The sequence below is a fragment of the Solanum stenotomum genome, chromosome 4, assembly GCF_019186545.1.
Source record: "Solanum stenotomum isolate F172 chromosome 4, ASM1918654v1, whole genome shotgun sequence".
NCBI classification, from domain to species: Eukaryota; Viridiplantae; Streptophyta; class Magnoliopsida; order Solanales; family Solanaceae; genus Solanum; species Solanum stenotomum.
This window is the reverse complement of record NC_064285.1, coordinates 51,569,081-51,580,633: the sequence shown is the minus strand read 5'-3', so window position 1 is coordinate 51,580,633 and position 11,553 is coordinate 51,569,081. Positions and strand designations below refer to the sequence as shown.

Genomic DNA, 11,553 nt, shown 5'->3' with positions numbered 1-11,553 from the left:
AAAAAAATTATTTGGGCAAAAATCCACGTGTCATTGAGTCATTGGTTACTTTATATTTTTACTCAAAATTCATTATCTACAAAATTGTTTTTGACAAAAAATTGACAAATGTCGTCATTTAATTCACCACTTTACACGTCATTCGCGAGTGTAACACACCTCATATATTTTTGTTGATTGGCAAAAGAGTGTTCTGCAACTTTCACATAGCTTTTGCCTATCTCGATAATGTTTTATTTGAGGAGGACACTATTAGCTCGAAAATAAATAGTAGTAAAAAGAATTCGTTTTGAACAATAGATGTCTTTCACATCCAGCTATAACAATCAATAATTTTTTAATTTCTAAATGGCAGTTCCAAAAAAACACACTTCGACATCAAAAAAGCGTATTCGTAAAAATATTTGGAAAAGGAAGGGGTATTGGGTAGCATTAAAGGCTTTTTCATTAGCGAAATCTCTTTCTACCGGGAATTCAAAAAGTTTTTTTGTACGCCAAACAAAAATAAATAAGTAATAAAACGTTAGAATAATTTGAATCAACTTGAAAAAATTGAAAGGGTAAGGGCAAGAATACTTGGCTGGACGTAGTTCAGGATCGATGTAATTGAGACAACTAAGTAGAGGATGGGAAGATGTGAGGTCGGCCAAAGGTGGTTCTATATAGCTCTTACGCTTTTACAACTCGTACTATTTTATTTGAAAGTGAAATCGTTTTTTTTTTTTGGCATCATCCGGGATTATCAGTCTCGGTTGGAAAGTCTTCCAACTTTCCAATTAGGATTTTCCGAGCACACAGATTGATTTTATTTAAAATGACACAGCAAGACCCTATATGAGGTGTCTAAACTTGAGGTGCCTAAGTGAAACTCCGTTCCAACTTTAAGGGGCCACCGATGGGTTAGGCCTATGATCTTATATAAAAACATAATTGACAGAGAAACTTTCAATTCAACATTGTGCTAGAGGTTCGTTATGACCTTAGTTCACATCCAATACACTTCCCACAACATTGGACCTTTACACCTAGGAACTATCAAATTCATTGGGTTCAAATTGAATTCAAATTGAACTGCAGATTTGTTGAGTTGTTGGATAAGAAGAGGAGGGAGCAAGAGTCAAAAGGCATGGTGGAGGATAATTCCACATTGCATTTGGTGGACAGTATGGAAAGAAAGAAATAGTAGAAATTTTGAAGATAGGTCCAATTCCATTCAGAAGGTTAGATGGGATTGTATTACATCCTTTTATTTTTGGTGTAGAGAGAAAGGTTTAGAGGTTACAGAACAAATTGTAGAATTATTAGGACCCTTGTAAGTATTTTTTTTTTCTCTTCTTTTGTTCCCCTCTGTTTGCAGGTCACCAACATCTCCTTAATGCTGAAGAATACACCATTACCATTTTAAAAAAAAAATAAAAAAATTCCAATTGAAGTTACCTTTCTCAAAAAAAAAATTGAATTCCATTTGAAGAATGGTTTGTATCTTAGCTTAATATTTGGAGGAGTTAAGTGTGGTAGCAGTTACCAATAGTGTAAGCAATGGTGGTGGTTGTGATGACAAAGGTGGTTAGTGGTGATTGTGGATAGAGTGATGGTGAATATTATCCACACAAGAATACCTCTTAATGATATTAAGACTTTGTTCCAAATCTTAATGATTAACTACTATTCAGACCAAATTTGACTCAAAAAAAGAAAGAAGAAGACCTATTCAAAGTTTAGACCAATTAAATGCTTAAATCTTAATGAAAACAAATCCACTTAATGATCTAACGTCGATTCAGACCTCCATTAAGTGCAAACAAATGAGGCTTACTCAATTATGAAAAAAAACGTAAAAGCAAACTCAAAATTGGGATCATGAAAATTCCAAAGACGAATGATTAGGAGAAGAACATAAACAATTTCTTTTTTTTTTTGAAACTGGTAAGGTTGAATTCTTCAGCATTAAGGGTATGCTGGCTACCTCCAAAAAGGGATAATTACAGATTTCAGAACATAAACAACTTCACGAGTTCAATCTCTGTTACCATACTGCAAAGTTCACACATTTCAAGCTGCCAAATTTAAGCTCACCACAAGTTAGTGCATCTAAAAGAAAGACACAAATAAATAGTCTTATACCCAAGAAAACTGCTACAATGGGATGCCAATCCAGGTAGCAATGTTAGACAATAGGGCAGTTTCATCTTTAAAATTTACCTTGGATACATATATTGAAAAACTCTATGACCATTCACCGGCTCCATGTATATATCTAATCTCTAAATCACCATAACAAAAGATGTCTTTTCAAAATCATTTTCTTTTTTAAATTGTGAAGACATGTATTTATAAGCTAAAAATCACAATCATCTAGGAGTACAAACAACAAAGCTTTAGCAAATGAGAAGCTAACTCGGAAATGTATACGCTTGATATGCATCCACCAAAATAACTCTAATTGCACAACTACTAATACAATTTAAATAAGTTTCTTCATCACTCTCACATTCAGATCAGATAACTGTATTTCGGGTACAATAATGATAAGTAAAGGGAGAGACATAAAATACATTATTTCTGTAATGTTCTTACATTTTTGTAGACTAATGTTGAGTGGGAAATTCTGTTTCTAGAAGGTTCTAAAAGTCAAACTCCTTCAACTTTATATGGTCATTTTTTCCTTCAAATATGTTAGCATGGATGTTCATGCTTTAATAATAGTAATAGATAAAGTAGATGACCGGATATGCAGTCACGTTATCCAATGTGTTTCAACTGTTGCATATCTTCAAAAGTGTGTTATTTCTGAGCAACTAGGTATATACTATACAGACCAATGAGATTGTAGCTCCCGGCTATTAAAATTTATCATATTCTTCTGGATTGAGTCTTATGCTAATTATTGATGTTGGTTGCACTGTTGCACATTGTATTGAAATTATGGAAATCAATGTTTTATGAATTTCAGTCTATATGGAAGCAATGGTTTTAAGATAGGAAATGAAGCAAGACTGCAAGAGTATATCTTGGTGATGTGGTAGAAAAATGTGCAGGTTTTGCATGCAGGTGGTAAATTTGGAGGCTCAAGTAGTGGCTATAGTGTGTCTGGTGGATTACATGGTGTGGGCCTGTCAGTTGTTAATGCATTGTCAGAGGTATCAATCTCATACTTGTAGATATCTGCTAGCATTTGATAAAGAATACATGATTTGTTATTTTGAAATCTTTGTGCTGTTGCCCCTTTTCTTTTTTCACCAGTTGTAGCAAGTTATTCAGCTTTGCTTTATGTTCTCTTTTTGAATGTCTAGCAGTACATTAATTATGTTTGTCGCTGCCATTGCTTTACCTGATAAGTATTGTTTCGTGGTAGAATGACCTCAAGTGTTTTTAACTTCCAGCATGTTTACTAAGTTGTTTAAACATTCTCAGATTCTTTTTTTCGTGACTAAATATACAGTTCAGGGTTTTCCAAAATGTTGACTTATAACCTAGACTAGTTCTGGATTTTCATTTCAAAATGTTATTGTGCCCCATCCTTACCCTGAGGTGCCATTTATCTCATTTCAAGGAAAGCAGATATCTATTTAGGCTATAATCAGAGAAAGACTATTCTGAAAATGATTATGCACAATCCATCGCTCACGTCTTGCATGTGTGGACACAAATCAATTGTTGAATGGTTCAACTCTTTATTAAGTGACCTTTTGATCTCCAAATAGTGCAGTATCCAATGGATGTCTGAAAAGAAAAGTAGATAAAAGGATACCATTGGGTAGAATGGAAAGTTCTGATCACAGGAAAAAACAAGGAGGATTAGGCATCAAAAACTTGAAGAACCAAAGCAAGGCTCTAAAACTGAAATGGTTGTGGAGATATGCTCATGAACCACACTCAATGTGGAGCAAGGTGATTAAGCTGAAGTATGGAGAGATGGATTCATGGGTCACCAAGGAAGCAACCAATCCCTATGGTGTTACTGTTTGGAGATCAATTAGGAACTGGTGGCCTTCCCTAAGGAATCATACTACTATAACAGTACACAATGGTATCAGGACAGGATTCTGGAAAGATAGTGGCTTGGTAATAGTAGTTTGTCAGAGATCTTCCCAGATATCTTTGACTTAGCACTACATAAAGATAGAACAGTGGCTGAAATGTGGTCTCCCCAAGGATGGGATCTATCTCTCAGAAGGAGTTTAAATGACTGGGAAGTCTGTAGATTAGTTGAGTTCTTTAAAAGGTTGGAATCATTTCAAGGTTTGAAGGAAGGGGAGGATTGCCTATGGTGGACAGAGCACAACAAAGGAAGATACAAAGTCAGCTCAGGTTACAAGGTCATAAACAGGGCGCCACTAACTCTCAATTGGCCTTGGAGAAAAATCTGGAAGCCAAAGTTCCACTTAAGGAGGCATGTTTCACTTGGCTGCTAGCAAAGGAGGCAGTACTAATGCATGAGAATCTAAGGAAAAGAGACAACATTCTGGTGACACACTGTTGTTTATGTGTGGAAGCAGCTGAGACAGTTAGACATTTGTTCATACACTGCAAAATCACTGATCAACTGTGGAAGATTTTCATCAATCTCAGAGGCATTCAGTGGACAATGCCTAGCAAGATTGTTGACACTCTCTCAAGTTGGGAGGAAGCAGGAATTGGGGCAAATAACAGAAGTTATTGGAGGACCATTCCAGCATGCATCTGGTGGACCATTTGGAGAGAAAGGAATGCTAGAAGCTTTGAGGATAGAAGCAGATCCCTACAAATTATCAAAACAGATTGTGTTATGTTATTATGTTTTTGGTGTACAAAGAGTTCCCCTATTGATGCAGAAGCAATCCTAGAAGTATTAGAATCATGCTAGGCTTGCCGTTTCTGTTCTTAGATTTCATACTTTTTTGTAAAGGGATTTCCAGTACTACCTAAGTACTAGTTTATAATACAAATTGTTACCTTCTCAAAAAAAGAAAGAAAAAGAAAAGTAGATAAAGGGAAATAAAGTGAACCGATAATTGCCTTTGCTCTCTAGTTCAGATATCTCTCTTTTTCATCAGATATACTCCTTGTAGAAAATGTGACCGCTGAGGGTTTCCTCCTTTAAATTGGATGCTAATAGTATCAGAGAAGTAATGTCTCATCTATCTTTTTTCTTCTCTTTTCTTTTTGGGTTGGGGAGGTCAAGATTGGTGTGGGAGAGAGAGAGAGAGAGAAGCACTTTGTACTACAGTAATCCTGATGAATGGAAGAAAATGGTCACAAAGACTGACATGGATTGTGCTTAATTGAGCGTGGCTAAAATTGTACATTTTAAATGCTTACATGCATGGTCCTTTTTTTTTAAGGTATTATTTGTATTTATAAACAGCACAAAGTTAGTACTGGAATTTCTCTACAGTGAGCAAAACACCAAAAAATGGCCCTCTTTTACTAACTCATTGTGTTAATAGTCTTTCAGCTTTCCTGACCTAGTGATCTATATCATATTTTCTGACAGGCCCTAGAAGTTACCATATGGCGTGATGGTAAAGAATACAAACAGAAATATTCACGGGGGAAGCCAGTAACAACTTTGATATGTCAGGAGCTCCCAATGGAAATGAGAGATCGGCAAGGGACTTCCATTCAGTTTTGGCCTGATAAAGAAGGTAGTTATATATGTATATTGTTTTTAATCTCCAATATTTTGCCACTGGTTTCTTTCTTTTCATGTTTCCAATTTTCATTTAATGAACATTTAAAATTCTGATGGCATCTTCCTTTGCAGTATTCACAACTGAAATACAATTTGACTATAACACCATAGCTGGGAGAATTAGGGAGCTTGCTTTCCTCAATCCCGAGGTATTGTTGGTAGTATTAGTTAGAATCATGCTACATTTTTTGAATGATGCTGTCAAATGACGCCATTAAGAGGTTTTGTTTGTGAAAGCAACTTTATTGGTGTTTCAATGTCTTCCTTCTTCAACCTATGGTTTAAGTGAAAATTCTTATGCCGTTTGGTGACTGCATGCTGAAGTTCATTTCAATGCAACTGACATTCCTCACTTATGCCTGCACCATTTTGGTGCATAGACATTCATAAATTTCTTCGAAGAAATCAAATCTTCTTATTCTTGACAGCTACCTTCACATGCTAGATTCATTTAGTTCAAACAATTGAGCATATCTTTTATTTCAGCTCACAATTGTTCTCAAGAAGGACGACATAGATCCGGAGAAGATCCAACATGCTGAGTACTTTTATGCTGGAGGATTGGTTGAATACGTGAAATGGCTGAATGCAGACAAAGTGTGCTTGTCTTTTCCCTTCCTCTTTCGAATTTATTGAATAAAATGCTTGTTATTGAAAAATTTAGAACTGTCGATAAAGATTCATGTTTAAATCTTGACCTATGTATTTACTGATCTCTCATACTTACATGTCATGTAACAAAGTGTCCTTGTTGCTAGGTTCATCAGTGCCATCACTTCTAAAATGTTGAATGGAGCCAACAAATTATATTTTATGCTCCCTTGTTTCGACATTGTTCTCCCCATTTTGATTTGGCACTATTATTAAGAGGACTTGAAATTTGAGTTTTCTAATATTTGTTGCTAAACATATTTGGGCGTTTTTGTTCTTTCTAAAAACATAGTCTGACTTTTGTATTACAGAATAATAGAATAACTTGCTTCTCTTATCAAAATAGAAGAAAAGTAGAACTGATTTCTATAATGTGGTTTATAATATTTTTCAATAGTTTCATTTGAGAAGCAATTTGGTCACTCCAAATAGAAAGGAGGACAAGCATTTTCTGAAACGGAGTATCTCTTTCGTGGTATCACGATCTACTGGTCTTGTACAAAAGGAATTGTATATCGGAATCAAGTCTGAAATCTGTCAGATAATGTCAGGGATGTATATTTAAGAGTGACTGTCTGTCCCCGGGCTTTGGTCTAGTGTAAGAGCACAATATGCTTAGTATTTAAGTGGAAAGGGGTAAAGGGGCAGGCAGTTATCTACAGAGTTTCAAACTGTGCACTACCAGCTCTTGGAAAATTTGGGGATATCAAAAGAAAAAAAGACAGTCTTTTCCACACCCAAGAGTGTGACCTAGTGATCTGTGAAGTAGATTGAGAAAGGTTCAAATCCAAGAGAAGACAAAACACTAGATGATTTCTCCCCTCTATACAAGCCTTATTGGATAGAGTTACCTGGTACTTGTGCTGGTGGGAGGTATCACGTACCTGGTGGAATTAGTTGAGGTGTACGCAAGCGCCTGGACACCACGTTTTATTAAAAAAATATGAACTGTTTTTTCTGGTGATGCTTTTGTCATATGAAGTCTTGTAAGTAGTGCCTGACTTCTTCTTGCTCTAGAAACCACTTCATGATGTGCTGGGATTCAGAAAAGAAGCTGATGGAATCACGATTGATATGGCTCTTCAATGGTAAGATATCTTATCTTTTTATCCTTCTTCCCATCTTCCTCTCCTTACTCTTTTCACCATCAAGGATGGTTGGAATTGTAGTAGCACACAATTATATGCTGCACCATATTGTCATTGAGTGGTTTATTTGTCTACCATCAACTCGTGTGCAATATGACTTTGTCAAGAGTTGTTAGGCTTACGTTTTTTCTTTTCTCTATTGCAGGTGCTCAGATGCTTATTCAGACACGATGCTAGGTTATGCAAACAGCATACGGACGATTGATGGTGGCACTCACATAGATGGTGTGAAAGCTGCCCTAACAAGAACACTCAACAGTTTGGGGAAGAAGTCAAAGACAATCAAGGTTTGTTGAAAATAGGCTCTTTGGTTCTTTTCTTTCTGTTTGCTCCAACAAACCTCTTTGGTTGTTTTTGTATCTCTCCAGCCATTCCAGTCTTGCACATACAACATTGAATATATTGGATGTCTTCTGGGTTTTCTCTTGCACTTCTGTCCTTTTGATCATTTTGCTCGGATGTGCATGCTACCCTTTGTAATTCCTTTGCTTGTTTTATTCGAAAAAAATCAGTCCACACCTTGGAGCTTTAGTGCCTTCAAAATACTGACTTCATCACCAGCAACCACCTTATGTTCTCATTGTTTGATGTTTGCAAGAGCTAGAGGATTATCCTAAAGTTGCATGAATCTATCTAGATTACCATCTTACAACCTAAAGAGTTTGTAGTTATATATATGAAATCAGTTAAATTTGTATAATAAAGAATTTCCATTGCAATAACTAAAAAATTTACTCCTTCCTTCGTAATCTAGATATCCTTTATTGTGACTACATATTAAGGCAGGAAAGTTTATTTTTTCAAATAGTCTATGCATTAGAGTTAATTGGAATCTATTTAAGATAGAAGTTGAGATGTGTAAATAGTGGTCTAGTTCTTGCCACACCAACACCACTATTACATTTAGTGGTATTAGTTTGGTTTTTTTCAGACAGGAGACTTTTGATTTAGGAAAAGTGGTGAAATAAATGGAACAAGCAAAGTAGAATGTTTGGAATTATGATGGAGTACATTATTAAGTGAACACAAGTGTGCAAAGTCAATGAACTTTGGTAGTGCTGGCTTTGCCTTCTTACAAAATTCATCAGCTTTGAACTGCTTATATGCGCACATCTTATAGAACTACAGTAGCAGTGCTTTCTGGACTATCACGAAATCTTAGTCATGGGGTCTTTGTACGGCTGTTAGTTTTTCATTCAAATTATTAATATCAATGACCATAAGGATTGGTAAGAGAAGGTGTTTTTGTCTTTAAAATAAATCCTATTTAATTGATGCCTTCCACAAAGAAAAAAGAAATCCATTTAATCAAAGAGGAAAAGACAAATTAAAACTCAGTTGAAATCTCCAATTTGCTTTTCAAATTTGCCGTTCATTTTCCCTCTGACACATTGATTGAGTGCAATCAAACTAGTAAATACCCTAAATCTTCTGTGTTAGCTTGATTCGTCTCTGGTTAATGTACCTATAAGTAGGGATATTTGGGTTACTCTCAAGTTTTGTTCATTAATATTATTCAGGAGAAGGATATAAACTTAAGCGGTGAGCATGTGAGAGAGGGATTAACTTGTGTTATCTCTGTTAAAGTTCCGAATCCAGAATTTGAAGGACAAACTAAGGTATGTCTCTCCTTTCATGATTGAAATATTTGTTAGTTTTATGGTATAAAAGTTCTATAAAGCCTTAAAATTTCAAATGCCTTCTTGCTGACATTGTCTATGTATGCTATGTATATCCATTGAAGACTAGGCTGGGAAATCCTGAGGTTAGAAAGGTGGTCGATCAGTCAGTTCAAGAGTATCTGACTGAGTATCTGGAATTGCATCCAGATGTGCTAGATTCGATTCTTTCCAAGTCACTAAATGCTCTAAAGGTACCTAAGTTGTTAGATGCACAAGATTGATCTTTGTATGATTAAGCTGACTAAATTGGCCGCTCAAGAACTTCGAGTGGTGTTGTAAAAAAATGGTTTACCAGTTGTATCTATTGCGCCTTATGTAGGCAGCTCTTGCAGCAAAGAGGGCTCGGGAGTTGGTGAGACAGAAAAGTGTCTTAAGATCATCCTCTCTTCCAGGGAAGCTTGCTGATTGTTCAGCCACAAATCCTGAAGAAGCTGGTAATTTTACCTTAATATGGATTTCACAACCAATGTAGCATTTTTTTTGGTATTTGGGTTAAAAAATTAATTTTAATGGCATGAAATATATAGGACCTTTCTCTATAAAAAAAAGGCTGAATGTCGGGCATGCTTCTGAGTGTAGCTTATGTAGTTTGAGTGCAAACAATATAATAGAAGTATGTATGGGCATCCATTGCTAATAATGGGAAGATTTTATTTCCATATTAATGCAATAGAGTTTGTTCTATGTTGGTGGTGTTTTTGTCACTACTATGGAGACGTGTAATGCTCGCGATAGTTGAGTTTTGATACTTTTGAATACTCGTCTTCAGAGTTAAACAACCATAGAGAGACTGAAACATTTTTCATGCGAATGGTGTTTATTGGAAGTCTTTATAGGTGCCTATTTTGTGAGGATTTTTTAAAGAGAAGTATGTAGATAGAAACTTTTTGAAGCCTTTCCTTTTTTGGGGTGGTTGATGAGATTATGCTCTATAAAAAAATTACAGTTATTGCAAAATAAGCTGAGGGAGTGGAACAAATGCAACTTTGGCAAACTGGAACACAGAGATAATGAGGTAATAGCACAGTTAGCATAACTGAACATGGCACTGGGAAACAACACAATTTACGAAGACTTTTTAGTCGGGGCTAATTTACAAAGAATAAGGTACCGGCACAGTTACCCAAATATGAATAGATTATAGATCTCTTAAAGACAGAGATAAAAAAGTTTATGATTTAGATAAGGTGACCAAAATATTAAATTCTTCCATAAGATGGCCAACGCTTGCAAAAGACACAATCATATTGGGAAATTGGAAGTCAATGGAGTCATGAAACAGGAACCAGGAGAGATCAAGATTGAAATATTGGAATTTTCTAAGAGGTTGTATTTGAAAATGAAGACCTACACTCAACAGGGGGGATTACTCAAAAATCAATACAGGAGGAATTATGGCTTCAAAAGGACATCTGAAGAAAAAGTTTTTTTTTTTGACAAAGGTAACAATTTTGTGTATAAATCTTCAGCACTAAAGGCTGGGATTCCAAATTTACATCATGGAGCTACATACAGTTGAGTATACTCAACAAAACTAAACTAGATAAACTAGAAAAGGTTCTTGGTATCATCAAACAATGTGCAAGTGATAAAGCTCCAGGATGAGATGATTTTTCTATGGGTTTCTACCAGATATGCTGGCAACAGTCAAAGCAGATATCACAGGAGTCCTCTGTTCATTCCCCAGAGAAAGTTGAAAAGTGTTTTAATGCCCACTTACATAACTAACATTAATTCCAAAGAAGAGTGCTGCAGTTGAATTAACAGATTCTAGACCTATAAGTCTAATTGGTAGCTTTGATAAGATCATTTCAAAGTTACTCATATAGAAACCTAAAAGGGTGATTCACAAGTTGGCGGACAATGCACAAATGACTTTTAGTAGAGGTAGGGAAATCATTGATGCGACTCTCATTGCCAATGAATGCTTAGATTCTAGATAGAAAAGTAATGCTCCAAGAGAATTATGTGACTCAACATCAAGAAAGCTTACTATCATGTTAATTGGTGATTCTTAATCAACATGCTAAGAAATATTGGATTTGGTAGGAAATGGATTCAATTGGATAATTTTTTGCATAAGCATTCTTTCCTAGTCAATGAAACACTAGAGAGCTTCTTTGTGCTCAAAGGAGTCTACGACAAGGACCCCCTATTTCTCCTTTCCTGTTTATAAAGAGGAAAGATGGATGAAATTTTGCATTCAAACTGTCAAATACTCAGTTCTTATCAATGGCTCACCTACAGGCTTCTTCTCTGCTCAAAGAGGCCTAAGGCAAGGTGACCCTCTATCACCGTTTCTATTCATCATTGCAATGGAAGGGCTAAGTGATATGCTGAAAACTGCTCGAGAGAACCTTTGGTTAAAGGGATTCAAAATATCAAACAGAGTGGGATG

General features: G+C 35.7%; 1 protein-coding gene across 3 annotated transcripts in view; it reads left to right on the top strand.

The window, feature by feature from the left end:
* LOC125863125 (DNA gyrase subunit B, chloroplastic/mitochondrial) overlaps positions 1-11,553 on the top strand; it is a 50,059-nt gene that overhangs the window by 12,825 nt on the left and 25,681 nt on the right. For all 3 annotated transcript variants that reach the window (XM_049543272.1, XM_049543273.1, XM_049543271.1), the window contains exons 6-14: positions 3,039-3,140; positions 5,477-5,627; positions 5,747-5,823; positions 6,161-6,271; positions 7,343-7,413; positions 7,619-7,760; positions 8,994-9,092; positions 9,218-9,346; positions 9,475-9,589. In XM_049543272.1, the coding sequence (XP_049399229.1) occupies positions 3,039-3,140; positions 5,477-5,627; positions 5,747-5,823; positions 6,161-6,271; positions 7,343-7,413; positions 7,619-7,760; positions 8,994-9,092; positions 9,218-9,346; positions 9,475-9,589 (997 nt within the window). The remainder of the gene's footprint in view (positions 1-3,038; positions 3,141-5,476; positions 5,628-5,746; positions 5,824-6,160; positions 6,272-7,342; positions 7,414-7,618; positions 7,761-8,993; positions 9,093-9,217; positions 9,347-9,474; positions 9,590-11,553) is intronic.